Here is a 21670-nt window from a genome sequence, read left to right as displayed (position 1 = left end):
TGTGCTGCAATTGGCATCACAAAGAGTCGGACACGACTGAGCGACTGCACTGAACTAAACTGATTTCATCATCTATAGAACAGTCTTGTATTTCCAGAGACAAAAACACTGGAAATGATAAAGAAAAAAACCAGAGATAATGCCTTTCTTCTTACTAGTATTAGTAAGTGGGAAAACAGGAAAGGAAATTGTGCAAACAGTGAGGAAAGAGAGAAGACCTACTCTCCAAAAACTGAAAATAAGAGAAGATTCAAATTTTCTTCAACACGGTGAGAAAGAAAAAAGAAAGTTGTCAATAAAGTTATTTTAAACACAGAAAATTCCTGCCCTGTGACTAATTGCACAGAGAGATGGTTTCTAGTTAAATTTGTCTCCTACTCAGAGTTTTTTCAGAGCAGTTTTCACATCTTTATTTCTCAAGTTTAGATTAATGGATTCATCATGGCAACCACACTGGTGTAAAAGAGAGAAGAGATCTTTCTCTCATTCATAGACCCAGCAGAAGATGGTTTGAGATACATAAATATGCATGATCCAAAGAACAGAGAAACAGCAATGATTTGGGAACTGCAGGTACTGAAGGCTTTGGACCTGCCCTCTGTGGAGCATGTGAGGAGGATGTTGGTGAGGATGAGCCGTAAGAGACAAAATGGTGAGATTGAGTATGATGATGTTAATACCTACCACAGTGAAAAGTTCCAGCTCTTTGATGTAGGGACTTGTGCAGGAGAGCCGGCACAGAGAGTGGATGTCACAAAAATGATGGTTGATGGTGTTTGCATCACAGAAGTTCAGTCTCAGCATGCATCCAGTGTGAGCCATGGCACCAGAAAATGCCCCCAAGTAGGAACCAAGTATAAGACTAGAACACACTTTAGGAGACATAACAGCATTATACAAAAGTGGGTTGCAGATGGCCATATAGCGGTCATAGGCCACTGATGTCAGTGCATAGATCTCAGGAAAACAACAACAACACAGAAAAAATAAAGCTGAGTCATGCACCCCATGTAAGAAATAATATTCTTCTTTGATGTGAAGTTAATCAGCATTTTGGGTATAAACACAGAAGAATAACAGAGATTTATGAAGGACAAGTTAAAGAGGAAAAAGTACTCGGGGGTGTGTAGGTGTGAATTTAGCCCAATTAGAATTATCAATCCCAAATTCCCCATCACAGTGATCATTGCATTACTACAAACAGGAAAAACAAGGGGAGTTGGAGATATGGTTGGTCTGTTAATCTCAACAGAATGAATTCAGTCACAAAAGAGTCATTTATAGGAGCCATTCTTCTCTAAAGGAATCTGTGGACTCAGGAGAAAAGAGTAACATTAGAAAACACCTCAGTTCTTGCCATAATATTTCATCCTACAACAGAGTGTATACACTGGCAATGCATGAGCTTAGACCCTACCTAGACCCGTGGAGTTTACCTTTACCATTATCATGATACAGAGTGAAATGGTCTTTCATTTTATCAGAGCTTTTATAAGCTAATATAGCAAAGACATCACAAACTTAGCCTATAGTGGGAAGACAATAGGCAATGATGATGCTGGAAAAACCAAGGGAGAAGAACTGTTGATCAGGACTGGATTGTATTACTTTCCTCTCAACGTTTCCTCATTCACCTGAACTCTTCCCTCACCAGGAAAATCAGAGGCAGTGTTCCCAGCACTAGCTTCTAATGCAGATTAGTCTTGACTGGTAGGAACCAAGAACACTGTTTCTAATACAAAATGAAGGCACCAGAATCCTCATGCGGTTAAGTTATTTCCCCTGCCAGACAGTAAAAGCTACAAAGGTAGAAGACTGAGAGTTCCACCTACTTAGAGGAGACTTCCTGATTGCTATACTCTTTGAGCCCCTGAATGACTCTGAATATTCTCTGACCAATCCTCTGAAGAGATTTTCCCACAAGCTTCACTTGAGTCTCAGAACTACACAAAATGGGAAAGAATGAACGTATTTAGGTCCCTGGATTTTTGTCTCAAAGCAAGGATTATATGTTGTAATTTGAATTCAGAAACTTACTCCCCTTAGTTCAGAAAACTTCAGGGCTGGCTCTCTTATCAGTGGTCTCTACCCAGTTGATACTGGAAATGCATTTTCAGATTCTTGAGGCTTAATTCCTTTGATTCTAAGGGAGACAGCCTAACTTAAATCGACATATTCCTTGGAAATTTTTCTTAACTAATATAATATCTGATAATTATTTTCAGTCCTTTCGAGCAGCAGAGAAATAAAAAATATTTTTATTATTACACTTGCTACCTGATTAGACACAGAAGATTTATGTATGTAATGATGGGATGCCTTTGGTTAAAAATAGGCTAGAAGCTTGTTCAGTCTTTTCCTCAGTGTGTAGGTTTTATGTATACTTGGGAATAAGGCAATTATATATCTTGGATCATGACCTGTCTTTTGTTTCTTGTGGGCTCACTGCTTTACTCCTTTTCATTTTAGGTATTGTACATCCCTCAGTGTAGATCTGAAGTAACTTCTCATCTCCTCATTACCTTCACCTCTAAGGAAAAACTAATACATTATTTCATTCCTTCTTATTTCCATTTCCCCAGTGGACATATTCTGTGTAAGGCTCCTATTTCCAGGTTTCCTTATTTCTTTATCTGAAAATTTTCAAGCGTTGCAGCAACTCATTTCAGTTCTTCTCTCTCTAGAATATCTCTGAAATAATTTTCAATGTTGTATACTCCTTCTATGGGGTTTCCCCAGTGGCTCAGTGGGAAAGAAACTGCCTGCCAATGCAAAAGACACAGGTTTGATCCCTGGGTCAGGAATATCTCCTGGAGAAGGAAATGGCAACCTCTTCCAGTATTCTTACCTGGAAATCTCATGAACAGAGGAGCCTGGTGGTTTACAGTCCATGGTGTCACAGAGTCAGAAAGACTTAGCAACTCAACAACAACATTCCTCTATAGTTCATGCTTTTAAAAACTTACTTGAAATTTTTACCTGATTCTCCCACTGGGTCATTTTCTGTTACATTTCAGTAACTAAGGTTATCAATTTCTTCTCATCACAGAAAAGAATAGGGACTATGGAGTTAGAAATAGTGTTGTGAACCTTAATTTCCTACTTAGAAACTGTAATTCTTTGGGCAAGTGACTTCTCTTTCTGTTCCATCCTGTAAAATAGTGATGGTAGAAACAGCTTCTGTTTGAAATACTGTATTGATTTAATGGAAAAAGCTTAAGTGAAGTGGTTAAGAAAGTACCTGGAATATGGTAAATAGTCAATAAATGACAGCTGTAATTATCCATGCTTATAAATTTCACTAGGTTCTCCACCATAGTACTCATCAGAACTTTTTGCCACCTGATTATCTGTGCTCCTCTAGAAACTAAATTCTATAAAGAAGAATATTTCTTCTACTTTGTTTACTATATGGCTCCCAGATCTAAGACAATGCAGAGCACCTAGAAGAAAATCAATAAATATTTCTGAAAATCATGTTATTTCTTTTCTCTAAGAGCCATCAGAACATATTCAGCATTTCTCTTATACCAAATCACAATATCTGCAACCACAATGACCTCCACCCGTGTTCCTTAGCCACCACACAATTTCTGACTTTGGGTGTTTAAACTGAACTACTGTAATACTGAACTTTAGTGGCTTCTAATGATTATTTTCGGAGAAGGCAATGGCACCCCACTCCAGTACTCTTGCCTGGAAAATCCCATGGATGGAGGAGCCTGGTAGGCTGCAGTCCATGGGGTCGCTAAGAGTTGGGCACGACTGAGAGACTTCACTTTCACTTTTCACTTTCATGCATTGGAGAAGGAAATGGCAACCCCTTTCCAGTGTTCTTGCCTGGAGAATCCCAGGGACAGGGGAGCCTAGTGGGCTGCCATCTATGGGGTTGCACAGAGTTGGACATGACTGAAGTGACTTAGCAGCAATGATTATTTTAGCATTTTTGAACATACTCACTCTTATTTAGCCATAAACACCAAAGTCTGAAATCATTGCTGTATCTCTCTCTAGTTCAAGTACCTCTGATGGTTCTCCATTACCCACTTGAAAATTCAAGCAATGTAATAAAAATATACTTCTCAAAATTATGATTACATATTGGTTAAAACTAAATAAGAAATTGAGTCAGAGTTATCTTTGATGAGAAGCCATGAAAAGACCAATTTGATTTATGAAGTCTTTTGCACAAATTAACTATTGTAAAAAATGTAACCTTCTTAAAACCATATTAAGGAAAATTAGAGAATGTTTACTTTTCTGAGACAATGCAGTTGCTTTGGTAAGTTCAACCTATTTTAGAAATATATATGTGTTTGTATGTGAAAAATAAATATTTATATGTCTATATTTATACACACATTGCTTACATTTAGTGGAAGGAAGGGGAAGATAATCATTTTGCAATATAAGAGGCTTCTCTTTTTAAGAGAAAAGCATCAAACTCTCAAAAGAATGTCTTCAATTTGCTCAAAAAGTAGTTCCTCACACACAAAACAGTGACTTGTGCTACCAAAATTAAGTGATTTATTTATTTTCATAACAACTCCTGAGAGAGAGAGATGGAAAAGACAAATAGGCACTGAATTTCTAATGAATAAATATTAAGAGTATGCCATCTAAAATTTTTGGGTTTTTTGAATTTTTTTCATAGCTCCCTACCTCTTGTTTACAAGCTTTCAAATATATTGTGTACTATTTAAATCTACTAGTCTAACTAAATTAGGTAAGAAGGTATGATACATGATATAGCGTTTTGAAAAAGAATCCAATGTATAGAAAAAATTACTAATTATATAAACAGAGGTTAGAAATACCCCAGGAAACTTTACAAATGCTTATGATATTAATATTAAATAAGAGACACTAGACTCTCTTCAGGAAAATCCTTGTACCAGTCCTGGCTCTCCATGGCAAAGAAAGTATAATTATACACAGTAAAGATCCCAGTGGAAGTTATGATGTATTAAGAGCTGACTAAGTGGACTGTGCTTCTGAGGCCCTAAGTAAAGATAATGAAGCAGAAAAAGGACCTGTCAATCCATGTGATCAGGGCTCAGTTTTCATGTCCTCTTCAAAACCAAGTGGCCATATCTGAGTGCCCTTGCATTTCCTCAAAAAATTCCATAGCCAGAAGTTTCTGAACAAATGAAAGAATGAAAAATACGATGCAGAAATGTGTCTTAACAAATCCCACAGTGTAACAGTACGTGCATTATTTGAAGAGAAGTGCAATAATCGAGTTTACTCTATTTAGGGTATCAACTATCCTATCAATGATCAACACTTACAGGAAAAATATCTTGCCTCTGAGATTTGTTAGATCATAAATTCTCCAAACAACATAATAAATGATAGATGAGGAAAAAAAGCACTGGGTCTAAAGATCTTTTTTTTTTCCTAAATGGGAAAAGAAAGCCTTCTTACAAATAGCATCTGCCCTAAAAGTAACAATAGTCTTCAGAATCAAAACTATCAGAGTGTGAAAAATCAATCTCTGATAATTCTCCCTGTGAATTAAGTGAAAGTGAAAGTCATTCAGTCGTGTCAGACTCTTTGCAACCCCATGGGTTATACAATCCATGGCATTCTCTAGGCCAGAATGGTAAAGAATCCACCTGCAGTGTGGGAGACCTGGGTTCAGTTCCTGGGTTGGGAAGATCCCTTGGAGAAGGGAAAGTCTACCCACTGCAGTATTCTGGCCTGTGAATTAAGGAAGAATGTTATTTGTCTCTGAGTAGGTCTTTGTCAGAGAATGAGGATTTTATCACTGGGAAATGTTTTGGAAATATTTTTAAATGTTTTCAAGATATTTTAAGCAACCAGCTCCCGTTGGCGGGAAATTTTGACTTGGATAAGATTTGAATTAATTAAAAAAAATTGCTTTAGTGAATTTCCCAAATGAGGGCTCTTAAGAAAAATTTTAAAAATCAGATTAAGATCCTTGAAATGTATGCCTAAAATTTTAATTGCAGAAAAATTTATAATACTATGGGAGAACAAATTGGTAATTATTTTGCAATCTAATTTCACCTCCTCTTATGTCACTCTGAGAAGACTTTGAGTTCCTCAGAGGAATGTTAATAAGTAAGGAAAACAGTTCTTTTTTTATTTAAAATTTTAATTTCTATTGAAGTATAGCTCATTCGCAATATTGTGATAGTTTCAGTTGACAGTGAAAAGACTCAGCCATATACATACCTTTTTCCATTCTTCCCCAAACTCCTCTCCCATCCAAGCTGTCACATAGCATTAGGTAGAGTTTTCTGTGGTATACCAGAGGTCCTTGTTGGTTATCCATTTTCAAATATAGCAGTGTGCACAAATCCATTCCAAACTCCCTATCTCTTCCTCCCATCCTTCCCCCAGCAACCATTAGTTCATTCTCTAACTCTGTGAATCACTTTCTGGTCTGTAAGTTCATTTGCATTATTTCTTGTTGGATTTCAAATATAAGGGATTTCATATGATATTTCCCCTTCTGTGTCTGATGTACTTCATTCAGTATGACAATCTCTAGATCCATCCATGTTTCTGCGAATGACATTATTTCATTCGTTTTTAATGGTTGAGTAGTATTCCATTGTATATATGCACCATGACTTCTTTATCCATCCCTCTATTAATGGATATTTAGATTGCTTCCATGTCTGGGCTATTGTAAATAGTGATGCAATGAACATTGGGGTGCATGTTTATCTGTTCAGTTGATGCTTTTCTCCAATATATATACCCAGGGGTAGGATTGCAGTGTCATATGGTAGTTCTATTTTTTTTTTTAAAGAACTGCCATACATTCCCACCAGCAGTGTAGAAGGATTCCCTTCTCTCCACATCTTTCCCAGCATTTATTCTTTGTGTATTTTTTTGATGATAGCCATTCTGGCAGGTGTGAGGTAATACTCAACCTAACATTAGTGGAAGTAAAGAAATCCTAAAGATAAGAGCAGAAATAAATGCAGTAGACAAAGAAAGCAGTTGCAAAGATCAATGAAATGAAAATATGGTTCTTTGAAAAGATAAACAAAATTGATAAACCTTTAGCAAAACTCAAATTAAAAAGGGAGGGGACTCAAATCAATAAAATTAAAAATGAAAAGTAAAAAGGCTCTACTACAAAGCCACAGTTATCAAGACAGTATGGTACTGGCACAAAGACAGAAATATTGATCAATGGAATAAAATAGAAAGCCCAGAGATAAATCCACGCACATATGGACACCTTATCTTCGACAAAGGAGGCAAGAATATACAATGGATTAAAGACAATCTCTTTAACAAGTGGTGCTGGGAAATCTGGTCAACCACTTGTAAAAGAATGAAACTGGACCACTTTCTAACACCATACACAAAAATAAACTCAAAATGGATTAAAGATCTAAACGTAAGACCAGAAACTATAAAACTCCTAGAGGAGAACATAGGCAAAACACTCTCCGACATACATCACAGCAGGATCCTCTATGACCCACCTCCCAGAATATTGGAAATAAAAGCAAAAATAAACAAATGGGACCTAATTAACCTTAAAAGCTTCTGCACATCAAAGGAAACTATTAGCAAGGTGAAAAGACAGCCTTCAGAATGGGAGAAAATAATAGCAAATGAAGCAACCGACAAACAACTAATCTCAAAAATATACAAGCAACTCCTACAGCTCAACTCCAGAAAAATAAACGACCCAATCAAAAAATGGGCCAAAGAACTAAATAGACATTTCTCCAAAAAAGACATACAGATGGCTAACAAACACATGAAAAGATGCTCAACATCACTCATTATCAGAGAAATGCAAATCAAAACCACTATGAGGTACCATTTCACACCAGTCAGAATGGCTGCGATCCAAAAGTCTACAAATAATAAATGCTGGAGAGGGTGTGGAGAAAAGGGAACCCTCTTACACTGTTGGTGGGAATGCAAACTAGTACAGCCACTATGGAGAACAGTGTGGAGATTGCTTAAAAAACTGGAAATAGAACTGCCTTATGATCCAGCAACCCCACTGCTGGGCATACACACTGAGGAAACCAGAAGGGAAAGAGACACGTGTACCCCAATGTTCATCGCAGCACTGTTTATAATAGCCAAGACGTGGAAGCAACCTAGATGTCCATCAGCAGATGAATGGATAAGAAAGCTGTGGTACCTATACACAATGGAGTATTACTCAGCCATTAAAAAGAATACATTTGAATCAGTTCTAATGAGGTGGATGAAACTGGAGCCTATTATACAGAGTGAAGTAAGCCAGAAGGAAAAACATAAATACAGTATACTAACGCATATATATGGAATTTAGAAAGATGGTAACAACCCGGTGTACGAGATAGCAAAAGAGACACTGATGTATAGAACAGTCTTATGGACTCTGTGGGAGAGGGAGAGGGTGGGAAGATGTGGGAGAATGGCAATGAAACATGTAAAATATCATGTAGGAAACGAGTTGCCAGTCCAGGTTCGATGCATGATGCTGGATGCTTGGGGCTGGTGCACTGGGACGGCCCAGAGGGATGGTGTGGGGAGGGAGGAGGGAGGAGGGTTCGGGATGGGGAACACATGTATACCTGTGGCGGATTCATTTTGATATTTGGCAAAACTAATACAATTATGTAAAGTTTAAAAATAAAATAAAATTGGAAGAATAAAAAAAAAAAAAAGAAAGAAAAGTAAAAAGTTACAAATGACCACACAGAGATACGAAGAATCATAAGAGACTATGATGAGCAACTGTATGCCAATAGAATGGACAACCAGGAAGAAATGGACAAATTCTTAGAAAAGCAGTCTCCCAAGACTGAGCCAGGAAGAAATAGAAGATATGAGAAGACCAATCACAAGCACTAAAATTGAAACTGTGATTAAAATACTCCAAACAAACAAAAGCCCAGGACCTGATGGTTTCAAAGGGAATTCTACCAAACATTTACAGAAGAATTAATACATATGATCCTGAAACTGTTCCCAAAAATTGCAGAGGAAGGAAAACTTTCAAACTCATTCTATGAGGCCACTAAGACCTGAAACCAAAGCCAGACAAAGATAGCACAAAAAAAGAAAATTATAGGCCAAAAGCATTGATGAAAATAGATGCAAAACTCCTCAACAAAATTCTACCAATCTGAATCCAACAATACTTTTAAAAGATCACACACCACGATCAATCGGAATTCATCCCAGGGATGCAAGGATTTTTCTAATTCTGCAAATCAATCAATGTGATATACCACACCAACCAAAGAATAAAAGCAATATGATCATCTCAATAGATGCACAATAAATTTTTGACAAAATTCAGCACCAATTTATGATAAAAACTCTCCAGAAAGTCACAGAGGGTACATGTGCATGTGTGCTAAGTCTCTTCAATTTTGTCCAACTCTTTGTGCCACTATGAACTGTAGCCTGCCAGGCTCCTCAGTCCATGGGATTCTCCAGGCAAGAATACTGGAGTCAGTTGCCATTTCCTTCTCCAGGGGATCTTCCCAACCCAGGGATCAAACCTGGGTCTCCTTCTTTGCAGGCATATTCTTTATCACTGAGCCATAGAAATTAGGGAGTAGCAGAGACCCTTAGGCTTCTGAAAGTCTGTTTCTGCCCTGTTTCAAACCAGGGATCTTTGACATGTGAGGCAAACATGATAACTACTACACTACAGATAAAAGGCCTAGAGGGTACCTCAACATAATAAGGGCCATATACAACAAACCTATGGCAACCCACTCCAGTATTCTTGCCTGGAAAATTCCATGGGCAGAGGAGTCTAGAGGGCTACAGTCTATGGGGTCACAAAGAGTAGGACACAACTGAAAGACTGTGCACAGAGTCATTTAAGTATTTTAGAATAACCATTTCCCCATATTTTCTCAAAAGGAAAGTAATCCAACATCCTATTTGAGAAAAGTCATAACTTGAATTAGTCATCAAATATTCCTTTGAAATTATCATTTTCTAAAAGCATTTTGAGTATTTTATACCTTAAAATCCATGAGGAAGTAGCCAACAAAAGCAGAAGTGATAAAGTTTTGCCCAGGTCACATACAGTGTTGGAGGTTGATGAGTTTAATTTTTTAATTATCAAATAACTTTTCATTCTATCCTTAGAAATCCTGTGATCTCCTTCATATTTCTAGGTCTTCCAGAAAAAAAAGAAGGGAACATAAAAATGAGTCTTTTATTTTCAAAATTTTATTTCCTAGATTCCTTATCCCTAATTTGAGTTTTAATCACTAATAGTTATTTTATCTTCAGGGGGAAAAAAAAAATGTCCTATAACTTTTTCCTCACAGGTAGTCACAACTTTTCTACCTTCATCTCAAAAGACACTACTATTGTATGGTCACTGTGTATCATAAGTTTATGAAAGCTTTATGGACTAAACATTTAATGTATTAGATGGAATAGGTAAAAAAACCCATATTTAAATGCAGTTCCTAAGCCTCATGAGAAAGCCCCACAAAGACCTCTTATTTATTGGCAATGTGGCTTGTTGACCTTGGCCTCATGACAGGATTCTGAACTCTTTAATCTACCGAACCCTGTTCCTTGAATTACAAACACTTGAAAGTGTTCCTTTTTTTTTCCTTAATTTTTTGGAAAAAATAATGTCCTTACTTAAGCCAGTCATTTCCCCAGTATTCAGGTCCATAAGGCTTCCTATTTCCCAACAACATGGACAAAATAAATTATTTTCATAAGCAAACAAAGAAACAAAAAAACTGAAAAAAAAATACCCATCCTGAGAAAAATTCATGTGACCCAGGGACAAAGCATAGTCAAATTTCAAATTAAAATATTTTCCTGTGTGCCATATTTAATTAAACAAAAATAATGAGATAAAGCAGAAGCAAAGTATACTGAGATTAGTAGACTTTGAAACATAAAACTGAATTTAGTCTAGGTGTCTTCATTAAGAAATATACATCTGTAAATAAAACAATTACTACTCTGAGTTACACTTTCCCATCCAGGAGTATATGTTAATAATCTGTTATGTGCAGGACTGGCTGTGTAAAAGTAAGAAAATTCTTTGTCAGAAAAGCAAAATGTGCATTGTCAACAAAAACAAAATTTTTTATACTTAGCCATTATGTAACTTTATATCTCAGAAATTAAATGAAATATATTCTTGCTCAAGGAAGACTGGAAGGAAAAAAGGAGAAAACATTGTCTGATTCATGTTTCCAATGGCAAATGTCAGATAAGACAATTGTAAAGATACAACGTCAAACTAATGTTCCCCGATTTAATCATCAGTAGACAAGTCTTCTATTTCAACAGGGAAAAAGTTCAAACTGATAGAAAAAACAGATTCAATAAATTTTTGTGAAGACTATTAATAAATGGGAGAAAATGAGGAAAGGAAATTGTGCTAATGGTAAGAAACGAGAGAACAGTTCTAAAAAGTGGAAATAAATTGAGATGACTCAGCTATCCTTCCACATGGTGAAAAAGAAATAAGATAGTCAACAAAGTTACTATGATTAAACACAGAAGTTGGCCCTTGACCAACTTCACAGAGAGAGATACTCTATTCAAAATTATCTCCTACTCAGGGTTTTTCTCAGAGCAGTTTTCACATCTTTATTTCTCAAACTATAGATTAAGGGGTTCATCATAGCAACCACATTGGTGTAAAATACAGAAGAGATTTTTTCCTCATCCATAGAACCAGCAGAAGATGGTTTGAGATACATGAATGACATTGATCCAAAGAACAGAGAAACAGCAATTATGTGGGAAGTACAAGTGCTGAAGGCTTTGGACCTGCCCTCCGTGGACTTGATTTGAAGGATGTTGGTGAGGATGAGACAATAAGAGACAAAGATAGTGAAACTGGGCACAATGATGTTGATGCCCACCACAATGAAAACTACAAGCTCATTGACATAGGTACTTGTGCAGGAGAGCTGGAGCAAAGGGTGGACATCACAGAAATAATGGTTGATGGTGTTTGCATCACAGAAGGTCAGTCTCAGCATGCATCCAGTGTGAGCCATGGCACCAGAAAATGCCATCAAGTAAGAGCCAAGCACAAGGCTGGAACACACTTTAGGGGACATGGCCACATTATACAGAAGTGGGTTACAGATGGCCACATAGCGGTCATAGGCCATTGATGTCAGCACATAGCATTCAGAAATGACAAAAAAACAGAAGAAGTAGAGCTGGGTCATGCACCCCATGTAAGAAATGATATTCTTCTTTGATGTGAAGTTAATCATCATTCTGGGTGTAAACACAGAAGAATAACAGAGATCTATGAAGGACAAGTTAAAGAGGAAAAAGTACATGGGGGTGTGCAGATTTGAATTCAATGAGATTAGGATTATCAATCCCAAATTTCCCAAAATAGTGATCATATACATTACTAGGAACAGTAAGAACAGAGGGGGTTGGAGATCAGGTCGGTCTGTTAATCCCAACAGAATGAATTCAGTCACAAAAGAGTCATTTCCAGGAGTCATTCTTCTCTGAGGGAATCTGTGGATACAGGACAAAAGGGTTCCATTAGAGAACAACCCAGCTCTTCCATAGTGTCTCATCCTACAAAAGAGCTCAGTTTTTTTTATTGTTTAGTCACTAAGTTGCATCCAACTCTTTTGTGACCCCCTGGATTGTAGCCCTCAAGGTTCCCGTGTCCATGGAATTTCCCAGGCAAGAATACTGGAGTGAATTGCCATTTCCTTTACCAGAGGTTCTTCACAACCCAGGGATAGAACCACATCTCTTGCATCAGCAGGAGGGTCCTGTACCACTGAGCCACCAGGGAAGCCCAGCACAAAAGAGTATACACACTGGGAATGCCTGACACTATCCCAACCTGGTCCCATAGAATCTGACTTTACCATTATTACAATACAGAGTGATGTGGACTTGACCTTTATTAGAGCTGTTATAAGCTAAATATAGCAAAGTACATCACAAACAGTCTACAGAGGGAAGGCCAGTCCTGCCATACGCAAGCATACCTGCTGGATAATCCAAGGGGAAGATGGATGGATTAGGATACAATTGTTCTCCTCTCATTTCAACATTTCCTTATTTTCTTCAACTCTTCCCTCACCACTATAACTGGAGGCAGTGATCCTAGCAACCTGGGCCTGGCTTCTAACACAGATTATCTGTGACATGGTCTAAACCAAAAATATGCTTTCTAATATGCTTTCTACTCCATTTGTCACAGAGTTAAAAGCCATAAAGTTAGAAGAGTGAGAGTTACACCTACTTAGAGGAAACTTCCTGACTGATGTGTCCTTTGAGACCCCCTCCTGTCTCTGAACAGTCTCCGATCCCTCTCTGACAGATTCATCCACTAGCTTCACTTGACTCCCAGAACTACACAAAATGAGAAACAATGGACCCTGGATTTTCATCTCAGAACAAGGAATAAGTATTGTAAATGGAATTTGGCATGTAAGATGAATTCAGAAACTCACCCTCCTTAGCGCAGAAAACCTCTGGGCTGGCTCCCTTATCATTAGTCCTCACCTTGTTGGTACTGGAAATGTAATGTCAGGTTCTTGAAGCTTGATTCCTTTGACTCTAAAATGAGACAGCATTGAGGTATGCCCACAAAAACTTTATGAACTACCATAATTTCTGGTTATTTTCAGTCCCCTCAAGAGGTAGAGGAAAATAAAGCATTTTATTACCTCACTTGCAACTTGATTAGACACAGAAGATTTAATATGAGTGTAATGATGTAAGCCACATGGTTAAAAACAGACTAGAGGTTTGCTCCAACAATTCCCCAGGGAATAGATCATATATTAAAACAAAAAAAGAAGGAAACTATACACATGGTTCATGATCTGTCTTTTAGTTCTTTAGGGACTCACTCTTTTAACATTTTCACTTTATTCTAGGGATTGAATATTCTCAGGTGGATCAAAGTAAATTCCTGTCTCCTCATTATCTACACAACTGAAGGGAAAGCTACTTCATTGCTTCATTCCCTCTTTATGTCCATTTCTTAAACGAATATGTTTTCTCAAAGGGTCCCACTTTCAAGTTTCTTTATTTCTTTATCTCAATGTTTTAAAATGTTGAAATAACTCATTTCACTTGTTCTGTCTGTGGGAAATCGCTGAAATAATTTGCAATATTCTATGTCCCTTCTATGGGGGCTTCCCTCATAGCTCAGTTGGTAAAGAGTCTGCCTGCAATGCAGGAGACCCTGGAGAAGGGAATGGCAACTCACACCAATATTCTTGCCTGGAAAATCCCATGGACAGAGGAGCCTGGCAGGCTACAGCCTAAGGGGTCACAAGAGTTGGACACGACTAAGCATACAGCACAGATGTCCCTTCTATATTTTATACATTTACAGTTCATAACTCTAACACACACCTGAAATTTCTTCCTGATTCTCCTGTTTGGTCACTTTCTGTAAAAATTCAGTAACTGAAGTTATCAGTTTCTTCTCACTAGGGACTATGTAGTTAGGCGGTTGTGAATCTTTCTTTCCTTCTTCCAACATTAAACTGTAACAGTTGCACAGTTTAGTTGCTCAGTCGTTTTTTCTATAATATTCTGACAGAATAAAAACTAATGTGGAAGAACATTTACCTTTTCCAAAAATGAAACAAATTTAACTTTCATTTTGAGGCTTCTCAAATGGCAGACTTGTGACCAGCTTTAAAACTACTAGACCATTCAGGAATGACCTAAGTCAAATCCCTTATGATTATACAGCAGAAGTGAGAAATAGATTCAAGGGATTAGATCTGATAGAGTGCCTGAAGAGCTATGGATGGAGGTTCATGACATTGTACAGGAGACAGGAAGCAAGACCATCCCCATGAAAAAGAAATGCAAAAAGCAAAATGGCTATCTAAGGAGGCCTTACAAATAGCTGAGAAAAGAAGAGAAGCAAAAAGCAAAGGAGAAAAGGAAAGATATACCCATTTGAATGCAGAGTTCCAAAGAATAGAAAGGAGAGATAAGAAAGCCTTCCTCAGTGATTAGTGCAAAGAAATAGAGGAAAACAATAGAATGGGAAAGACTAGAGATCTCTTCAAGAAAATTAGAGATACCAAGGGAACATTTCATGCAAAGATGGGTTCAATAAAGGATAGAAATGGTATGGATATAAGAGAAGCAGAAGATATTAAGAAGAGGTGGCAAGAATACACAGAAGAACTATATAAAAAAGATCTTCATGACCCAGATAATCACAATGGTATGATCACTCACCTAGAGCCAGACATCCTGGAATGCAAAGTCAAGTGGGCCTTAGGAAGCATCACTATGAACAAAGCTAGTGGAGGTGATAGAATTCCAGTTCAGCTATTTCAAATCCTAAAAGATGATGCAGTGAAAGTGCTGCACTCAATATGCCAGCAAATTTGGAAAACTCAGCAGTGGCCACAGGACTGGAAAAGGTCAGTTTTCATTCCAATCCCAAAGAAGGGCAATGCCAAAGAATGCTCAAACTACACACAAATGCACTCATCTCACACGCTCATAAAGTAATGCTCAAAATTCTCCAAGTCAGACTTTAACTATATGTGAACCATGAACTTCCAGATGTTCAAGCTGGTTTTAGAAAAGGCAGAGGAAGCAGAGATCAAAGTTTCAACATCCACTGGATTATCAAAAAAGCAAGAGAGCTCCAGAAAAACATCTAGTTCTGCTTTATTGACTATGCCAAAGCCTTTGACTATGTGGATCACCACAAAGTGTGGAAAAATCTTAAAAAGATGGGAATACCAGACCATCTGACATGCCTCTTGAGAAACCTGTATGCAGGTCATGAAACAACAGAAATGGACATGGAAAAACAGACTGGTTCCAAGTTGGGAAAGGAGTATGTTAAGGCTGTATATTGTCACCCTGCTTATTTAACTATATGCAGAGTACATCATGAGAAACGCTGGGCTGATGAATGAAACACAAGGTGGAATCAAGATTGCCGGGAGAAATATCAATCACCTCAGATATGCAGATGACACCACCCTTATGGCAGAAAGTGAGGAGGAACTAAAGAGCCTCTTGAGGAAAGTGAAATAGGAGAGTGAAAATGTTGGCTTGAGGCTCAACATTCAGAAAACTAAGATCTTGGCATCCGGTCCCATCACTTCATGGCAAATAGATGGGGAAACAGTGGAAACAGTGAGAGACTTTATTTTCTGGGGCTCCAAAGTCACTACAGAAGGTGATTGTAGACTTTAAATTAAAAGATGCTTACTCCTTGGAAGGAAAGTTATGACCAACCTAGACAGCATATTGACAAGCAGAGATATATCTTTGCCAACAAAGGTCTATCTAGTCAAGGCTATGGTTTTTCCAGTAGTCATGTAAGGAGAGTTGGACCGTCAAGAAAGCTGAGTGCCAAAGAATTGATGGTTTTCAATGGTGGTGTTGGAGAAGACTCTTGAGTGTCCCTTAGACTGCAAGGGGATCCAACCAGCCCATCCTAAAGGAAATCAGTCCTAGATAGTCATTGGAAGGACTGTTGTTGAAACTGAAACTCTAGTACTTTGGCCACCTGATATGAAGAACTAACTTACTAGTAAAGACCCTGATGCTGGGAAAGATTGAAGGTGGGAGGAGAAGGGGATGACAGAGGATGAGATGGTTGGATGGCATCACCGACTCAATGGACATGAGTTTGAGTAAAACCTGGGAGTTGGTGATGGACAGGGAGGCCTGGCGTGCTGCAGTCCATGGTGTCGCAAAGAGTCAGACACGACTGAGCAACTGAACTGAACAGATGGAGAACATACTGGTAATTGTTTTTCCTTCTACTTTCACTTCCTATTATCTCCTTGGAAGAGGGCTTTTAGTTCTATTGAGGAATATTAATAGGTAAGGTAAGCAGCTGTTCTAGGAATGAGTTCAGGAGAGAAAAAGTGTAAAAGTTCTTACCTTTACCTCTCTATCCTCTGTCTTACTGTTCACGATGGTCACAAATGATGAAAATTGTAGTTTGAAAATATTATAACACCCTGTCCACCTCTGTTTTTAACCAATGGAAATAAAACTATTTTAAATAAATATATTTTAAAGTAGTGATGCAAGCACATTAGAGAAATGAAGTGAAAGAAAATGAACATTTAGAGCACAGATATGAATTCACTGCATTTACGTACACACATGTGAGGGAAAAACATATATATATATATATATATATATATATATATATATATACCTTAGGGAGTCTGAAAATAAGCCACTCCATTTATGTTCACTTGATTTTCAACAGGGATGCCAAGATTATGTGGTAGAGAGGGAAGTCTTTTCAACAAAACCTACTAAAATAATTAAGTCCATTTTAAAACAATGAATTTGGAGCATTCCACAAAGTAAGAAAGTTAATTACTAATAAAGCTTATATCTAATTATGAAAAGTAATATTATTAAACTCCTAGAAGAAAACATCAGAGTAAATCTTTTTGACTTTGGGATGGACAATGGTTCTTAGATATGACTGCTGCTGCTGCTAAGTATCTTCAGTCATGTCTGACTCTGTGCAACCCCATAGACGGAAGCCCACCAGGCTCCCCCGTCCCTGGGATTCTGCAGGCAAGAACACTGGAGTGGGTTGCCATTTCCTTCTCCAAAGCATGAAAATGAAAAGTGAAAGTGAAGTCACTCAGTCGTGTCTGACTATTAGCGACCCCAGGCTGCAGCCCACCAGGCTCCTCTGTCCATGGGATTTTCCAGGCAAGAGTACTGGAGTGGGGTGCCATTGCCTTATCTGTAGATATGACTAATAAAGGACAAATGAAAAAAGCAAAACAAAAAAAAGTGGATGTTGAACAATACGAAATTAAAAACTGTTTATACAGAGTGAAGTAAGCCAGAAGGAAAAACATAAATATAGTATACTAACGCATATATATGGAATTTAGAAAGATGGTAACAATAACCCGGTGTACGAGACAGCAAAAGAGACACTGATGTATAGAACAGTCTTATGGACTCTGTGGGAGAGGGAGAGGGTGGGAAGATTTGGGAGAATGACATTGAAACATATAAAATATTATGTAAGAAACGAGTTGCCAGTCCAGGTTCGATGCACGATACTGGATGCTTGGGGCTAGTGCACTGGGACGACCCAGAGGGATAGTATGGGGAGGCAGGAGGGTTCAGGATGGGGAACACATGCATACCTGTGGTGGATTCATTTTGATATTTGGCAAAACTAATACAATTATGTAAAGTTTAAAAATAAAATAAAATTAAAAAAAATAAAATAAAAACTGTTGAGGGTTCAAAGATATCATCAAGAGAATGAATAGAGGACTAGCAGAAGGGAAGAAATGCTTATAAATGATATATCTGATAAGTGCATAGTATTCAAGATATATTCAAATCCAAACACATGGAATTTTTTTCCATTTTATTAATTTCTTCTGGGTTTTGAAATATAATCTGCTTCTTTGTTGGCTTAGATGTTGAAAAATTTGCCTTCAATGCAGGAGACCTGGATTCAATCCCTGGGATGGAAAGATCCCCTGGATAAGGGAATGGCTACCTACTGCAATATTCTTATCTGGAGAGTTCCATGGAGTTTCTGGGCTACAGTCTATGCAATCACAAAGAGTAGGACACTGCTGATAAACTAACACTTTCACTTTTTTTCATAGAGCATTGTGTAAGATTAAGGTGTACAGTATAATGATTTGATTTACATGCATCATGAAGTAAAGTTCGATGCGCGATACTGGATGCTTGGGGCTGGTGCACTGGGACGACCCAGAGGGATGGTGTGGGGAGGGAGGAGGGAGGAGGGTTCAGGATGGGGAACACATGTATGCCTGTGGCGGATTCATTTTGATATTTAGCAAAACTAATACAATTATGTAAAGTTTAAAAATAAAATAAAATAAAAAAAATCATTAAACACAAATATTTGACTAAAAAAAAAAAAAAAACCACAATAAGAACATCCGTCATCTGATATGGATACCAAATAAAAGGGAAAAAAGTATCCTTTTTCTTTGTATTGAGAAAACTAAGGATTTCCTCTCTTAATAACTTTCACAGAAAACATTTAGCAGTGTTACTTGTATTTATCATATTGTATATTACATTTGGTACTTATTTATCTTAGAACTGGATATTTATCCTATCTTTATCCACTTGCTCTTCTCTCCAGATCCCTGCCTTTGGTAACCATAAATCTGATCTATTTTTCTATTTGTTAGTTTGTTTGCTTTTAAGGTATAACTTACCAACAATATTAGTTTCTAATGGGTAATTACTTTGCCAACAAAGGTCCGTCTAGTCAAGGCTATGGTTTTTCCAGTGGTCATGTATGGATGTGAGGGTTGGATTGTGAAGAAAGCTGAGCGCCGAAGAATTGATGCTTTTGAACTGTGGTGTTGGAGAAGACTTGAGAGTCCCTTGGACTGCAAGGAGGTCCAGCCAGTCCATCCTAAAGGAGATCAGTCCTGGGTGTTCATTGGAAGGGCTGATGCTAAAGCTGAAACTCCTGTACTTTGGCCACCTCATGTGAAGAGTTGACTCATTGGAAAAGACCCTGATGCTGGGAGGGATTGGGGGCAGGAGGAGAAGGGGACGACAGAGGACGAGATGGCTGGATGGCATCACTGACTCAATGCACATGAGTTTGAGTGAACTCCAGAAGTTGGTGATGGACAGGGAGGCCTGGTGTGCTGCATTCATGGCGTCGCAGAGTTGGACACGACTGAGTGACTGAACTGAACTGAATGGGTAATAAGCTGATTTGCTATTTCTACTATGTCAAAACCTTTGACTGTGTGGATCACAATAAACTGTGGAAAATTCTCAAAGAGATGGGAATACCAGGCCACCTGATCTGCCTCTTGAGAAATGTGTGTGCAGGTCAGGAAGCAACAGTTAGAACTGGACATGGAACAACAGACTGGTTCCAAATAGGAAAAGGAGTATGTCAAGGCTGTGTATTGTCACCCTGCTTGTTAAACTTATATGCAGAGTACATCATGAGAAATGCTGGACTGGGAGAAACACAAGCTGGAATCAAGATTGCCAGGAGAAATATCAATAACCTCAGATATGCAGATGACACCACCCTCATGGCAGAAAGTGAAGAGGAACTAAAAAGCCTCTTGATGAAAGTGAAAGTGGAGAGTGAAAAAGTTGGCTTAAAGCTCAACATTCAGAAAATGAAGATCATGGCATCTGGTCCCATCACTTCATGGGAAATAGATGGGAAACAGTGGAAACAGTGTTAGACTTTATTTTGGGGGGCTCCAAAATCACTGCAGATGGTGACTGCAGCCATGAAATTAAAAGACGCTTACTCCTTGGAAGGAAAGTTATGACCAACCTAGATAGCATATTCAAAAGCAGAGACATTACTTTGCCAACAAATGTCCGTCTAGTCAAGGCTATGGTTTTTCCTGTGGTCATGTATGGATGTGGGAGTTGGACTGTGAAGAAGGCTGAGTGCCAAAGAATTGATGCCTTTGAACTGTGGTGTTGGAGAAGACTCTTGAGAGTCCCTTGGACTGCAAGGAGATCCAACCAGTCCATTCTGAAGGAGATCAGCCCTGGGATTTCTTTGGAAGGAATGATGCTAAACTCCAGTACTTTGGCCACCTCATGCGAAGAGTTGACTCACTGGAAAAGACTCTGATGCTGGGAGGGATTGGGGGCAGGAGGAGAAGGGGACGACAGAGGAGGAGATGGCTGGATGGCATCACTGACTCGATGGACATGAGTCTGGGTGAACTCTGGGAGTTGGTGATGGACAGGGAGGCCTGGTGTGCTGCAATTCATGGGGTCGCAAAGAGTTGGACACGACTGAGCTACTGAACTGAACTGAACTGATACACTTTGAAATTAACATCAATATGTCTTGTTAACAACTTTCACCGTTCAAAGGTACTACATAATAATCAACTATATTCCCCACACTGTTCATGCCTATCACTTGTTTATTTTGCAACTGGAAGATTATATCTCTTAAAGTCTCTCACCAACTTCTCTCCTGCCCCCTCTTCCTTCCTTCTGACAACAATCTGTTTATTCTCTGTATCTGTAACAGTTTCTGCTTGCCTACGTTGTTTATTTTTTCTGTTTTGTAGATTCCAAATATAAGTGAAATCATACAGTATTTGTCTATCTGACTTATTTCACTTAATATTCTCTAAATTCATTTATGTTCTCTCAAATAGCAAGATTTCATTCTTTTTTATGTATGAGAAATATTCCATTGTATAAATATATACCACATCTCCTTTATCCAATCGTCCATTATATCACTGAGCCTTTAGGCATACATATCTTGGCCAATAATGATTCAATGAACTTCAGGGTATGTATATATTTTTGAATTGGTGATTTTGTTTCCTTTAGGTAAATGCTCAGGAGTGGAGTGGCTGGACTGTATGGTAGTTCTATTTTTAATTTTTTGAGGAACCTTCATACTGTTTTCCATTGTGTTTACCTGCCACCAACAGTGCACTAGAGTTCCCTTTTCTGTACATCTTTACCAAGAGTTTTTGCTTATTGCCTTTTTGTTTGTTATTCTAACAGTAATGAGGTATCTCCTTGGATTTGATTTGCATTTCTCTGAAGATAAGTGAAGCTGAACATCGTTTCATGGGTCTGGTAGTCATCCATATGTCTTTGAAAAAATACTCCTCTGCCCATTTTTTAATTGGGTTATTTGTTTTCTAGATGCTGAGTAATACAGGTTATTTTTATATTT

At 38.0% G+C, this 21670-nt stretch overlaps 1 protein-coding gene and 1 pseudogene across 1 annotated transcript; both read right to left on the bottom strand.

The window, feature by feature from the left end:
• Positions 1-378: 378 nt before the first annotated feature.
• Positions 379-1328, bottom strand: LOC133240970 (olfactory receptor 8B3-like; annotated as a pseudogene).
• Positions 1329-11540: 10212 nt separating this feature from the next.
• LOC133241810 (olfactory receptor 8B3-like) lies at positions 11541-12839 on the bottom strand. Its single transcript, XM_061407728.1, has one exon. It carries the CDS (start codon positions 12543-12545, stop codon positions 11541-11543), a length of 1005 nt encoding a protein of 334 aa, XP_061263712.1. The 5' UTR covers positions 12546-12839.
• Positions 12840-21670: the final 8831 nt, after the last annotated feature.

This window comes from Bos javanicus, chromosome 29 (assembly GCF_032452875.1).
Source record: "Bos javanicus breed banteng chromosome 29, ARS-OSU_banteng_1.0, whole genome shotgun sequence".
In the NCBI taxonomy this organism is placed as follows: Eukaryota; Metazoa; Chordata; class Mammalia; order Artiodactyla; family Bovidae; genus Bos; species Bos javanicus.
Note: the sequence above shows the minus strand (reverse complement) of the source record. Positions and strands in the feature narration are given on the sequence as shown.

Bases quoted from the DNA above. Each gene is read 5' to 3' on its own strand.
- LOC133241810 (XM_061407728.1), bottom strand. From the start codon at position 12,545: ATGAGACACTATGGAAGAGCTGGGTTGTTCTCTAATGGAACCCTTTTG.